The sequence below is a fragment of the Athene cunicularia genome (assembly GCF_003259725.1).
Source record: "Athene cunicularia isolate RWA chromosome 2 unlocalized genomic scaffold, athCun1 chr2_part2, whole genome shotgun sequence".
Taxonomy (NCBI): domain Eukaryota; kingdom Metazoa; phylum Chordata; class Aves; order Strigiformes; family Strigidae; genus Athene; species Athene cunicularia.
This window is the reverse complement of record NW_020799096.1, coordinates 3,576,024-3,591,449: the sequence shown is the minus strand read 5'-3', so window position 1 is coordinate 3,591,449 and position 15,426 is coordinate 3,576,024. Positions and strand designations below refer to the sequence as shown.

The 15,426-nt window shown below is 37.5% G+C and overlaps 1 protein-coding gene across 24 annotated transcripts in view; it reads left to right on the top strand.

Moving 5' to 3' along the window:
- The window catches only part of CLASP2 (cytoplasmic linker associated protein 2), a 154,598-nt gene that overhangs the window by 26,995 nt on the left and 112,177 nt on the right, over window positions 1–15,426 (top strand). For all 24 annotated transcript variants that reach the window (XM_026843924.1, XM_026843947.1, XM_026843946.1 and 21 more), the window contains exons 4-7: window positions 2,835–2,926; window positions 3,241–3,316; window positions 4,807–4,904; window positions 13,125–13,195. In XM_026843924.1, coding sequence (XP_026699725.1) covers window positions 2,835–2,926; window positions 3,241–3,316; window positions 4,807–4,904; window positions 13,125–13,195 — 337 coding nt within the window. The remainder of the gene's footprint in view (window positions 1–2,834; window positions 2,927–3,240; window positions 3,317–4,806; window positions 4,905–13,124; window positions 13,196–15,426) is intronic.

Genomic DNA, 15,426 nt, shown 5'->3' with positions numbered 1-15,426 from the left:
TGTTTAACAGGATTATATTATTTGAGCAATGATGTTATTTGGAACTCGGGACCCTGCTCGTTAGTAGGAACTTACTGAGTTTTTAATTTTTAAGGAAAATCCGTTTTTGAGTTTTAAGTGCAGAAGTTAATAGGGAATGTCTGTCTTGTTGTGAATGAAAATGAGGTTCTTCTGTGTGCTGATTCCTGGCTTTTTTTATTCATAGTTACAGGTTTGAATGTGTGCAGGGAATAAGATTTTGCAGACTTGATCTGCAGTAAGAAAATTGTTTTTAATTGCCTTCATTGCCTGATAGGAAAAAACAAGTAGTGTGTTAGGCAACCAGAGAAACATGTTTATCTCCTTTCCAACATGAGGCATTTTCTTGCATGTTTTGGTCACAGATCTGACTGGTATTTAGGCATCAAAATCTATTAGTGTCATCCACAAAGACATACCTTGACCTTTTCACAACATCTAGTTTTGATTGTATTCATTAACAAGGAGACCTTGCAGCATTTTTTCACACCTAAGTGCAAGTAGTTAATGAGTGACATGTTCCTGTGCCCAAGATGCTCCCAAGTACCTGGAACACAGACCTGGAAGTACCCTGCCTCTGCAGTAATAGCACTGGTATAAGTGCACAGCAGAGCATCTTGGAGACACCTTCATTTGAACAATTGCTGATAAAGAATGTGGTGATAATTGCTTCATGCTAGGCCCACATCATGGAAGAGTTTTAGATTACTGGTGCATCTTTCAGTTTCTGAAGAGTTGTTAGCCTGTACACAAAGACTTGAGGCTTACTTGCAGTATCTGAAAGAACCCAAGGTTCATGGGGTCTGAGGAACAGCCTGTGTGAGTAAGAGAAGGTATGGATATGGCTCTTCTGATAACTCCTGGAGGGAGTCTGGATTCAGTTGTCTGCTCCCAGGACACCTTACGTATCATTAAAAATTTGGATGAAAAACATCAATCATCCTCAGTCACAGCAGGAACCAAACTAGAGGAGTCTTTCCTGTGCCTCAAACACTGAAATAGAGAGTTTTAGGCTCCATTTGCTGCAGAGAAGCATCCCTTTGGAAGAGCTGGGTGGAATAAATTTTTGGGATTAGTCCTGTAAGTTTCTTTCCAATCCACTCATCTTGTCTGTTCTGGTGTGTTGTTGAATAATATTTCATTTGTCCTGTTGTCAGTTCCCTTTTCTTGTTTTAAATGTGTTTGGTTTTTTGTTTGGTTTGGGTGTTTTTGTGAATGAGAACTAGATGCAGCTGGTTATGGGCAGGAAAGCATAAAAATAAGAATATAGGTGGTATAAATGCAGGAACGGGGCCAAGGGAGGTTGACATAAGGTGTTGCTAGCACATCATGAAAGCTGAAATTTCTAAGCAGCTGTTTGAATTTCTATTTAGAAGAATTAAGTTCTTAAAGGAGGGTTAATTTAGTGAAAGACTAAATTTCCCTTCAGTCTGCTTTGTTTCAATACTCTATAGTTCCCCCTCTACCTGTATTTTTGTACACCTAGCAAGGAGATTTCCTTTTTCCCATATTTGTCCAGTACAGTGGATTAATGGGAAAGATTCTTCTGTAAAACCCTGTTCTTTGTTGTTAAGCTGTGCAGTTTTGGCAAGCCATATCCTGCTTGCCTAAGGTTTGTTTTCTCTAAATGTAATGAAGTGTAAAACAAACAAACAGGAAACCGCAGATGGGACAAAACGATCAAGCAAGGCTCTAATTGGAGAATTTTACGTCTGCTACATCATTAATAAGGAGGATGCGGTGTTCCCTGCTCTTACGCTGTCTTTGTTGATCAGTGGCTGGTCGTGAGGGTTTATTTCAGCCAGCCGAATACGATTGCAGTCATCGGTATCGAGTACATCTTAGCAGATCTGTAGGGAACCGTTATAGGTTGCAGTTGCACCACCTGGGGGGTAGGGATGAGGGTGGTGCCCAGGCTGGAAAATGTGCCATTGCCCGTGTGCAGCCATCGCTAGGCAACGCTCCCCGCGCCTGCTGCCCGCCCGCCCGCCTGCCTCAGGCGGTAATGGCAGCGCTGCAGCTGGGGGAGTTGCAGTTGGCGCCTGTGCATCTGCTCCGAAATACCGCTGAGAACCCCCAGTCTCGTAAGCTTCATGTTTACACTTTTTACACCGTAACATACTGCTACTAGAGAACGGCAAGGAGATGGAAAGGTAAAAAGATAAACTGAGGAGGGAAAGACTAAAGGCAGGCAGTGAAAAAACGAGTGCGCAAGAAGGTAAAAGGAGGGTCTAGTAAAGCCGGAGAAGCATACTACAGCAAGCGGCACCAGCACAAAAGGAGAAGCGCGAGCAGAACAAAAAATGGAAGAAAAGGAATTAGAATGAACGGGCAAGAAATAATTGAAAAATGGAGAAAAATATTTAAAGCAAAAGTAGGGGAGAAGTGGACAGCAGGAGGATGGATAAGGACTAGCTAGAATGGATGAGAGGGAATTTTGGCAGGGAAACAGAATATGAAGCAAAAAGAATATAGCAACTTCTGCTTGAGTCAGTAGTTTGTAATGTTTGTTTTGTGTGTGCTAACTGTAACAATTCTGTATATTTGTAAGAGCTGTTTCTCAAACAATAAAAATAACTAGATTTCTAAAGGGTGTTTTTTAGAAAGTGGTTTTGGCATAAGAATAATTTGTGTTGTTGTGTTCCATACTGCTGCATTGTGTAACTTAATTTTATCTGAGAAGTGCCTTTACTTTTCCAGTGGATCTGTCTTCTGTTATTTTTTTGCAACTGTTAAGAATGTAATTATAAAATAAGGATAGAATTACATTGTATTGTACTCCTGCTAATCAAAGACAATTATTTCTGGTTTTGTAGTACATCTGGGAACGCCTTGCTGTTGGTTTTAAACACAAGAATTACCGATCCCGAGAAGGAGTGTGTTTGTGTCTTATTGCTACCTTAAACACGTAAGCTTTTTGTTTCTATGGAGATATAATAGTTCTATCCTTCTTCTGAATGTCATTTTTCTCTGAAACTAATACTTCAGGAAGTCTGATTCAATTAAATTAATGGGAAAGACCAAACAACTTAATTTGTGACCTTTCTGAAAGAAAGACTAAAGGTATAGTATTTTTGTCTTACTTAAAATTAGACAAAGGACTAGTAAGAGAGAGTTGGATCTTGACTGATGGAAGTTTGTATTTTATCAGTGCTAAGAGTTCACTTATGCATAAAGTATTTTCTGTTTTTCTCTATACATTTAACTTATCTTTTTTTGTAGTTATGGTGCACAACCATTAATCCTCAGCAAGTTGGTACCACATCTGTGCACAGCATTTGGTGACTCAAATAGTCAGGTAAGGATTTCATTACTGGTGCTTCAGCAACTGTACTTTGACAGAGGAATGAAATCAAAATAAATGTAGGCATTTAAGAATAGCCGATAGGCTTGCCTGTATACGACAGATAGTTATTTTCTACACTGAGAAGCAATAAACACATTTATTTCTGAATTCGTCCATCCGTTGGAAGATGAAAGTAGAGCTGCAAAGCCAGCAGTATTATGATACACTGGCCCCCATAGTTTTGTCTCCAGAGGTTGAAACTAGTCATTCCTGAAAATAGTTGTTTCTTATAGAGCATGTTGAAAGAAAAGAGAATAAAATGTATTGACAGGAAGAATTGCCTCCGGAAGCAGCTCCTACATGAGACCTGTAATAGTCTGACAAATTTGCTAAAGGTAACATTATCGTGTGTAATAATTTCCTAAATGGAACTCAAATGGCATTTGAGCATATGCAAAGGCTGTAGTTCAAATCAGTTAATTAAGCAAAAACATCTGCAGTGAAAATCAAGATGTAGTTCATAATGGTGACATCAGAACTTCAGAAAACCTTCAAATGGAAACAGATAAGATCTTGATTTATCTGAAGTTGTGTCTGAGAGAAAAGACTAAGAATACAACAAGGAAGAAGGTAGCGTTGGTAGGAGATGGAAGAATAAACAGGACAGGTCTTCATGATTACTTTCTGGGTGTAGCAAAGTCCTTGTCTCCTCTGCATAGCATAGCATAGTTCTATTTAGAGAAAATCTGTTAAGAATTTGTCTTGCTTGTTGGTCATTAGTAAAGATGTAGTTCATATCTTGATAGAGCAATTGTGGATTTAGTTCAAACAGTTACAAAGAACAATACTAAAGTCATTCCAGTAATTCTTTATATAGAATAATGGGGTTTAATAACATGCATTTTGGGCATTTTTTATTGCAATGACTATGGTTTAAAATTTTTAGAAACACTATACTACTTTGCTTTAACTGTTCTTTCCCCTTCCCCTGTCTTGGCTTACTCCCTTTCTTGTGCTTATGTGGTGTCATGTAATTCCTGTTGAAGGAAGTAAAGAAAATGCTGGTCACTTTGTCCCACTCTTGTGGGCAGTCAGGTCCTTAGTTTTCCAGAAGGGGCTGTCTGCATGTAGAAACATGAAATCATGTGAGATGATGTGTCAAGACTGAGTGCAGCGACTAACTTTTAGAAGTATTGCCTGCTGTGATAGAGTCCTAAGTAAAGCACATTTTTCCCACAAATACTATGTCAATCCCAGAAATTCCCTCTAGAGCTGTTACTTCTAGGATTTTTCATTTACCATCTGGAGATGCTCTAACTTGGAACAAATACTGTCTTGAAATAACAGTTGTATTTCCTTTCCCTTCCATCCTCACAGTTTCAACTGTTTTGTGAAATGAGTTGCCATGCAGGTTGATAGAAACTGCAAGATTAGTGGGTTGTCATCAAATATTGTTTTGGTTTCTGTAACCCTGAAATTAACAATTTAAACTGCATTCACAGGTGAGAGATGCTGCCATACTAGCCATTGTAGAGGTTTATAGACATGTGGGAGAGAAAGTACGAATAGATCTTACAAAGAGAGGAATTCCTCCTGGAAGGTGAGTTGTTTTAATTTCATAATCCTGAGCTGTTCTGTGTTACAGGGTTTTTTTATCAGAACCTTAAACTCACTAAAAACTTTGTTTTAAAATTATTACAGTTTTTATTTTATCTTCTAGTCTTTTTTGCCTCCATTGTGATATTACTAATGTTCCTGACTTTCTTTTGCTATTGTCTTTTCTGCCTCTGGAAGAGGCTTACAGTGTATGATGAAAAGCAACCGAACATTCATCAGTTAAAATCCCCTGACTTTTAGAGAAGATGAGAGCTGGACAGTAGTAGAAAAACGTCTCGAAATTAAGCAAATACGTACTGAGTGCAGTCGGAATTAGAAAATACTTGAATATATTCATCTTGTTCCTTAGTCTAAGAGTTGCTGTTTAGCTTCTGTGTAGAAGAGTCTCTGCTGAAGCACTTAAATGGATACTTGTCATGTATCATGCATGTGTGAGAGAACAAGTGTGTATGTACATGTGTGACTGTGCAATGAAAGCATGGCAAATCAACAAGCTACTACCTTCTTGAAGATAGTTATAATGGAAAAACTGTCCTCCCTTGCTTCTTGCTAATTCCATCAGACCAATCCTTTCCACCCTAGATGTCTGCTTTTATGGGTTACAGTTAGATCAGAGAGAGGTGCTGTTCAAAATAACTACTTCCCATAAATTCTGAGGTTGTGATTCTGGGGTTCAATGAGAAGGTAGTATTGGTCTAACTGTTAAGCATGCCATCACAGGACACTGGATGTTTTTTGCAGAAGGTTCAGGGAAGTTTTGAAAACACGTACTTCACTGGTCCTTTCTCTTTCTGAAAAGTGATTCTGATCCCTAAGGGCTGGTCTGTTTAGATTAGTTTATATGAAATAAAAGTAACCATTGTTTTGTTGCTCCCTTGGTAAGGATTTGTTTAATTAAGAAAGCTAGACAGAGCTTGAAATTGTACTTAGTGGGATAGACTGTTTATACAACAAAGTCTTCGAAATTCCTTATTAAAACATTCTTTTAAAATTATGTTAACCCCTTTATCAATTAACATATCACTTTACTCTGACTCTTCATCTCAGTTCTTGATTTTGATAAAGCAGAATATATCTACCACATGATGTCAGAGAGAATATCAGAATGGATACAGTGCCTCATCAGACACTTCTAAAAAACTATTAGCCCTAGTTTTTAATGATGATTTGTAGGGTATCAAAATATCACAGGAGAATTGTGCTGAATTTATTGTTTCACCTTCCAGGCAGAGTTCAGTCTGTTTGGACAAAAGCTTACCCTGCTTATGGGACTGGGAAGTTGTACGCATTCCCTTCTATTTAATGGCAGTCACAATTGTACACTATTAAGAGATGATATGGTTACCACAGAAGTTTAAGATGTATTATTATTACAATTCCAAAAATTGAGTTTCATAACAGATAACTGGAACATACCAGAGAAGATCCTTCTTGCATTAAGACAGGGTCTTAGAACAGAGAATGAAAAAAGAATGCAGATAACAGCCTTTGTTTGTACTGTGACTGTTGGGTCTGACCATAAGTTTAGGTTCAACACTTATCCTGCTCACATTTCCATGTGATACAGAGTAAATCTTGGAATCCAAATAGGATTAAACACCATAGGAGCTTTGTATCCTTAGGGCAATCAACTGCTTCCAATTTAGTAGCAGTAGGTGCCAAATTGTTGTTTCTACCGTCTGAATCAGTTGAACACAGAATTCCCCCTGATCTGAAAGCAAGCATAGTTGTACCATTTGCATTTACATAAATGGGCAAGGCTCTACTTGGTGCATGTTAAATGGGTTGTTGCTCCTGAATCTTAACAGTTTTGCACCTGACAGTCAAGGCTTGCGTAAAATAATACGAGCTGAGTCTCAGTGCTGTGTCCTCCGCTTCAGTTTTCAGGTTGAGATGAAAGGGGGAGTTAGGATTTACTTGAGTTGAGTGTGAGGCTACTAGTCTCTGTCCCATCCACTGCTGACAGAAAACAGGGTTTCTGTAGTCTCTCCTTACTACTTCACACAAATAAGGCAGTTGGCAAAGCTCAGGAAAGATAGATTAGCTCTGTGGTAGCTCAGACTGTTGTTCCTCCCGGGGCAGACCTAATTTAAGATGGTTCTTCCCTAGTGCCTGTCAGAAGTTTTCCCTTTGTTTCGATATATTAAAATTGTCATGAATTGTCATGGTGTTATGCAGGAGCTATGATCTGTGGGGAAAAAACCTTTGGTGTAGAGTATGATGAGATCTTATCATTGTTTTGAGGGGTATCTGTGTTCATATTTATGTGCCTGGGTAGCTTTTAAGGGTTTTAAATATTACGGATAATCTGTAGTTCAGACACAGCTGTTTTCAGTGGTTGAGTTCAGCCTTGAAGAACTGCACTGCAGCTCTTTCACTGTATGACAGTGCATTAAAAATTGTGTGTGAACAGAAATACTAGCAGTAAACCCTACTACTTCAACATTTGGTGCACACATGATTTAGTAAAATGTAGGCTTGTTTGGTTTATGTAACCAATTACACATTAGACATCTGTGTGTTGCTGCTTGAATGCACTCTGTCCTAAAGCACTGAAAATAAGAGCTCATGTCTGCTGAAAGGGAGGCAGGAAAGTTAATCAAGCATTGTTCAGAGAAATTGTTCAACTTCCTTAAATATGCAAATGGTACATACATGTTGTGTGTATAAAAAGCCAAATGTAGTTAGTAATATAATAACAGTAGACTTAAAACGTTTTGTAATCTGTACCTGGTAGGTTTGCCTTGATGGAAAATACTGGATTTTCTAGAGGTTATTTGACCTGTTGGAGTCTAGGTAGTCAAGAAAAGATGAGGTCTTACTTTTGTAGTTCAACTCTACTTGCTACTACTGTATTTTTCTTCAGTATATTTTTATTTTTTGCAGAGATTAATTTGTGAGTTTGTTTATAAAATCAGTGAGTTCCTCTTTCTTTTTGTTGTTTTTCAACTTACAAGTCTCAGAATAATATTTTGGGATTTGCCTGAAGCACATTCCTTTTCCAGAAAATCAGTACGAAGCCAGTGGTTGGAAATTTGGTGGTTATTTTTATTTTGTTAAAAAGTTGCTGCCAAAGAGATTTGACAGTCTTTGGTATCAGGCCTGTAAGTATTAGTGTTAATACATTTGTGAATACTGAAAGTGGATGTTACATTTCTCATTCTGTGAGCCAAGAATAGTGAACGGTTTTATTCTGTGTGGGCCAAATTGAATTTGTTTCAGTATGGAATCTGTGTGACTGATATTCCCTGAGTGGAAGTAGTATATGTGGCTCTGGATAGCAGTTGCTTAGTCTGAGTGTTAAAAGCTGTTTAAGATCTTTCAGGCAGTCATCTGACAACTTCCCCACTGTTACTTGAGAAACATAAATGTGTAAAACCAGTTATTTGTTTAGTTATGTCTAGGGCCACGACTTCATATCCTGAAATATTCAGAAATACATACTGCAGAATGCTATAATGCTACATTTTATGTAGTATACACATTCTACTTATCTGTCTGGTTCGTGTTGTAGATGACATCCATCTGCATGTCCAGATGTGGACACATGTCTGCAAGATCATTTGGGGGTTTTCTTTGGAAGGGGGAAGTAAGTGCAAGGTTTCATATGGGCCATTTCCTGTTTTAGACTCACTTTGGACTTGAAGAAGAGACTAGTTACCACCCACTCTTTCTCCTTCTTTTTCCTCCTACTGTTGACAACAGAGTGGTATTTTTTTTGCCACTTCATCACAAGGTCCAAACTTTAGCTATCTCACTCTGCCTGTCATGCAAACAATTGAACTCCATCAAGCATGGTCACAAATAATCGCTTTTCAGTCTAGAAGTGTAGTGCATGCTCCCTGCTAGCATCTGCATTTCCATGTGCATTTGTGTCAGCTCAAGCTGCATTTTAGAAGGATATGTATTCCTCTCTTAGAACATAAATGTTAATCCTTTGATAGAGACCTGTCACCTGCTGCAGGAGAGGGTTTAGCAGGTTGTCAGAAGCCCCCATTTAAAGTGCTACAGCCTCATGCATTTGCTCGTTTGTGAACTGAGACAGCAACAATCATCCAGCCCATGCAGAAGTGGCCTCCTGTCCTGAACAGGTGTTTTTCATCAGTGGGGATTTCTTCTTCCATACGTGAAGCTGCAGAAGACCTGTCTGTGCCTTTTTGGGGGAAGAAAATAACATTTCTATTCATTGGTGACATAGTATTTCTATTGACTGATGACTTCACTGATTGATGATGCATGTCATATCCAGGCTTGGGCTTGGAGATACAATATAAAGGAGTAATAATGCTGCTCTTCTCAAACATTCCTCATTGCTGATGATGGTGAAAGCAGTCTTCACCTGGCCCTGTAGACTTTCTTGGATTCTTCTTAGCCAGGCTCTCTTTTGCAAAGAGCTGAAATCCTGTAAACATTCTTAAATTGATCATGGTTTCAGTAATTTTAGAGACTTTAGCCCATACTGCCTTGCTGCCTCTGGCTGTGAGAAGAAAATGAGAAGATGGTAGCATGAAGAGCTGGGTGGGAGGAAGAAACTTGTGAGAGTTTTCGCAAAGTAGTAGTTATAGTTTCTGTAAGCTGTACTAAGGAGAGGTTTGGATCTACAGTAGTGCTTGGCCATTTTGTCAGCTGTTTTACTGGATTTTTTTTTTTTTTTTTTTTGTAATTATGACAAAATACTAGAGAGTGTGCCTCTGGTCATAAAGAGCTTTGAAAGCTTTAGGAGTGGAAGTACTGTGGTGTTCTCTAGCCTGCACCACTGACTACATATCATCCAGTGCTGACAAACACATTTTTTTAATGTTTATAGTTAGTACTTTGTCAGATATTTTGCCCAGAGGGAGAGGCAGTGTTTGTATTATTAGAATATATTTATAACGAAGCATTTTGATTTTTCTCTTTGGTTTAAAACACTCAGGAAAGCATTTTTTAAAACTTAAGTTCAGAAGAGCAGGAAATATTTTCTTCTTTTTAATTCTCTAAAAGATGTGTGCCAAATGTGTAACATTAGCCTAACAGGATATAAAAAAATTAAGTGAAATTTTAAAGGAAATCTGTTACTCTCTAATATTCATGTTCAGTTTCTCTAGGGATAACAGTTTCAGCCTTTCAGATGTAGTGTTAAGTCCTCCTCATTAACTAGACAAACTGTTATTGTTTGGTATGAAATCCAGCAGCGTTGAGGGGTGTTCGCAATCGCTAGTAAACAGTAAAAATACTTCCTATGGTACATACAAAGCAAATACATTAAATTCCTTTTTGAAAGCAAGGTGGCATAATGCATTACTATGTATATTGATTCTTGGGTGAACTTTTCGCTTTGTGTGTTTGAAAGCACATAGTATGTTAACAGGATTCCATGTGTCATCAGTAAATGCTAGTACCCAAGAAGCATTTCATATATTAACTGTATTTTTACTTTTTTAAGTCTAAATGCAAAAAAAAAACCCCATTGTGGTATAAATTGTATTTGATTTACAAATTGACCTTTTCATTAAAAGTCTGAGGTTTAATACTCAAGCAACATAATCTGTCATTTGTGAATTGCTGCCATTTCAGACATTCTGCTGTGGCTGTGATGCTTGTAAATGCAATGGTGGTGCAAAAGGGAGAAGATAATAAGTTCCAGAGAGAAGACTGATACGTTAGGGGAACATTAGGCAAACTACTACTGAGCTACATATAGTTTTGAGAGAAGTTGAAATGGTGGAATAACTGCTGGTTACTGACTTGCACAATTAAGGGGTTTTTTTAGTTTTGTTTTTTTAGGTGCCTGCAGTAGAGTAAGCCTTTTTGTGGAATTCTCAGCTAAATCCAAGTAGTTCTTAGTGTGGGCCTCTTAAGTCCAGGACGAATTTGCCCGGTAGTAGATTGCTTTGAAGTATTTGGAAAGTAAAAATAACACATTTTTAGAGTCCTAAACCATTGGAAAGTGGGGGGAAACTGTTGCATTTAAGGTGATAAATTAATTTGGTAAAAGATGAATCCCCTTATGTTCTAGCCGGTCCTCAGAGATTAGAGGGGCTAAGGGTGGGTGGACTTATGTCTTAATAAGTATGCCAATTAGGGCCGTAACTATAGGTCTGACCCAGATGCACGAACAGCCCGTAGGCTATAGGTCTGGTTGCATTCAACAGAAGCAGTCAGAGTCACAAATAGTACAGTTTATTTTTATGCAACATTTACAGATTACTTGAGTGCCTATGATAAATGCACGACTGTAGGGTGGCTCTATAGCACTACACAAAAGAAAAAGGGTTGCAATCACACACACTAAGTTCCTGGGTAAACACTCGGCATAGCCGAGGAAATCTTACCAAAAGGCATCCTTCGGGGGGGGCGAGAGCACAAACCCATTGATCTGTCCCTCCGATTTGGTGTTGGATTATTGTCCCTCCAATTTGCGTACAAACTCGGAGTGGGTGTGACTGTAGTCAAGCTATTATCGTTTGAGAGTAACAACATAGTACATTCCTTGGTGCCAGGGGAACAGCTGTTTTTTGTGGGAAAAAGAGGGAGGATGAGAAACAAGGCTGTCTTGGTGTGAGGGATGCACTGGGTGTGGGAAAAAAGTGAGGATTAGAAACAAGGTTGGCTGGCTACTGCTAAAACCATCCCTTGAAAGAAAAGGGTAGAGCAGGAGATAAATCTATCCTTGAGAAAAGCAAAAGAATGGCACCACGTAGCCTACACCTCGCTTCACATTCCTCCTTGGTGCCCCGACAAACACAAATCACTGGACCTCCATCCTGTCCTGTGTTTATTCTGGGCACCCTGTGTCAAGGAAATAGGTGTTTTACAGATTTCTCACTGTTTTGCTTTTCTCACACTTCCAACACCTAACAAAAGCTCAGGCACTAGTCTGCCTGCATTTCATGATTATCACATTCTTCATTATTAGATGAATGAGGTATGGGTGAATGAAAGTGGTATGCCGTGTGTCAGAGAAGGTAGACTGTGCGCAGTGAGTGCACAGCCTCTCTACACGGCTCACTGAGTAAAAGTGGTGTGTGCATAAGGGAACATTGAAGTTAAATCTTGGTGTGTCCATGACTTCTCTCCTTCACATATGGTGATAATTTTCATACCCAAGCACTGTTCTTATCCATTTTTCTTGGTTTGTCTTAAAATAGTTTGGAGCGTGAGTTATAAATAGAGCCTTTCATTATTTGCTCTTTTAGCAAATTTTGAATTAAGTGATAAGTTTTTGATTAAGTGATGTAGCTGGCCCGTAACTGTTTGGAGAGCTGCAGGCCATCATGTAATTTGTAGTTCATAACTCTGCATTTAAGGTCAGGATTTGGTCCTGCTAGTCTTGTAGCTAAAACTCATGTGCATGTTGTCTGTGACCGTATTCGGAGAGTCTAAATGCAAAAATTTGGAGAAATGTAAGAAAATATTATCAATTGTTTGCAGCTGAACAGTGTATTACGTCAGTATAAACCTATTGCTAGTGTGTGCGTCACGTTTTTTCTGAGATACTTCCACGGCTTTTATTGAGTTTTCTGCAGAAGTGAAGAGAAATGGCTGGTTTCGTGTTGAATAGCATTTTCTACCTTGTGGGACTAGATTGCAAATGTAGAGTTTTGGGGGGTTGGTTTTTTTTTGCTATTTACATGTAGCTAAGCGCTTGCAGTGTGTTTTTTATTGTGAGAGTTTAAATCAGTGGTGTGTTGAATATAACTGATTTAGTGTACCTTAAGTTTTGAAAAAAAATATTTCCTCCTTTTTTTCTGTGGAAGTGCAAAGTGCTACAAAAGTATTTTCATAACAAAACCGAGGAAATTTTGAGGAAAATTAGTAATTGTCTCCGAACAAATTAAATAGTAATCCCTATTTTTTTCCCACGTGAACATTATCTAGTTCCTTTTAGTGTTGTGTGTAAATAGAATAATATCACAATCATCTTGACCCAATATATACTATTACTTAATCTGAACTTTGAAATTTTGTTTATTTTTAATCATGCTAATAAGGATGCTCAGTTTTTGTCTTTGCTAAGTTGACTTCTTTTTCTGTGCTTTTGTGTGAAGATGGTCAACTAACTTCAGAGGAGTCTTCTAGGAACTGTTTTTTGATGCTCTTAATCCCTTGTATATTTCTGTATTACTGCTTTATATATGATAATAAACTGATTTCTGTTTTTACTAGTAACCTGGGGGATTTCATAAATGTAAAAATATTTTGTTGTTGTTGTTCTTTACAGGTTGCAAACAATCTTTGCAAAATTTGATGAAGTAAGAAACTCTGGAAATATGATTTTAAGTAGCGTCAGTGGTGAGTATTAAAGATCATATATTTATAATTAGCTTTAGAGTAATACAAGATAAATATTTAAATACTGGCATTATCAATGTGAGATGGATGACTAGAAACATGTAGATAATAAGAAAAGGAGACAGTGAAACAAACTTACACTGTATTACTAAAAGCATTTGCTGGACTACAGTCAGAATACAGTTGGAAAAGGTGCTGAAACTGCATGGAAACAAGCAGTGAATTTTAACAAGTTACATGTGTGCTCGGTAGAGCATACAAAAATGCTGCAAAGTATTCATGCATGGGAAAAAAGATCAGATGAACCTTTATCCTATTTCACAGTATATTTCTAAAAGAAAATGGTAGTTTAGTAATGGATGTGTTTGATTTCATTTAAAACGATGAATAATGATTATAATACATGGAGTTTGAAATTATAGAAGTAGGTGACTGCAGCATACTCAAAGACACTTAAATGTTAAAGTTAGGACTTATCTTTGCTAAGTTTGAGCTCTTTATTTTTGGTGTATTTCATGAAAAGAAAACCTGTTGTGCAGAAAATCCTTGTTGCTTCCTACTCTATTCTTGATACAGTATTTTCCAGTATGAAAGAGCAAACCCATCATTCTTTCTTACTTAGAAGTATAATTTAAGAATGCTGTAACATAACTATAACAAGGCAGGTGTTGTGGCAGTGGCTTTAATATGGTTGTGAAAGCTTCGTTGTCTGTCTTCTGCAAGGAATCAGCAGATACTGTTTTATAAGGAGGGTTTTCTGATGTTCATTTTGCTTTCAAAGCAATTATGCTGACTGAAAAGGAGGCTCTGCTAGATCTAACAAGTGTAGCTATGCAAGAGTAGAAATATTTTGAGGAATGCATATGATTTGTTAATGTACTCAGATACACCATTTCATTTTAAGTATTCTCATCCTTGTTAGTGTGAAAACAGACTGTAGTTTTGGAGGGCTGTGTTTTTACAACCTTTTCTTTGAAGTAGTAGGAGTTCCTATGCTGCATTCTGCTTTGAAATAAAACATTACTATTCTTGAACACTTATAGAATCCAAAAATAGATTTGTAAGGATTAATACTAAAAAAACAACCAGAAGAGAACATACTAATTTGGCGGAAAATGTTTACATAATTCTATTAGATAGTAAATTTACTCATTGTGGAAGGGTAAACTGTTATCTTTTTCATTTAAAGTTAATACAGCTGCATAGGCTTGAGAGGTTCAGAGATGCATTTTTCATTTGTTGGTAGGTCACAGGACAACAGAGAAAGTTACATGAGGGAATATAAATGCATTGAAATAATTTAAATATATATGAAAACATAAACACAACATTGCTGACTAGTTTACATAGCACTTCTCGGCTTTTTGTCTGTATTTTGTTTATTAACTTTATTTTTCTTTAAGCCATTTTTATATCATTTGTAAAATGCAGATATTAATGCTGTTTTATAGCAGTATAAACCATTTAATTTGTCTTGTATGTGGCAATTTCTATGCAAAAGTTACTGGTTCTGTTTTGATACAGTAGCGACAATCTAATACACTGGTTTCAGTACTTTTCCTTGAGTCTAGACTATCTGTTGCATCCATCTAGACAATTTTTTAATGTTATTTAAAAGATGCTTTTCCATTGTTTGTGCTTTATCTTGGCTTTGTCCTTCATTATTCTCTGAAGGACAGTTTGTGTTTACTGCTAGATTGAAAGTTACTGTTGAATTCCTGTAGCCTTGTTACCAACTTTTCTTTTAGGAGCTTTATCAAACATCTCTGGATACAGGCCAAAATTTAATGTCTAAATATAACTGTTACAGTGTTGAAGATTTTAATTTTTTTTATTGCTTTGGATATTTTGAAGTAGAGTTTGGGAAGGTAGGGAAGAGTAGGGTTATGTTTCCAGTGCGGGAGGGCGGGGGTGAGAAAATTCTTCAACAGGCTTTAATATAACTGTGGACCTTTTTACCAGCCACAAAGGAATTACTTTTTGCCAGATTGAGTTACTTTCCCAAATACGTTAACTGTGCTGATGAGGGTTGTCTTACATGTGTGGTGGTTAGGGAAGGGTTTGCTAATTCAGCTGGGGAAGATATCAGCTTCTTTGTAGTCCTGAGTTGACAGTGCTGTGGTAGTAAATATTTCTTGTGTTGACCTAGTTTCTGAGAATCCAGAGACTTGATTTAGGATTCTTCCATCAAATAATAATGTCAGTCGTTCAGTCTCTGTATTCAGTATGTA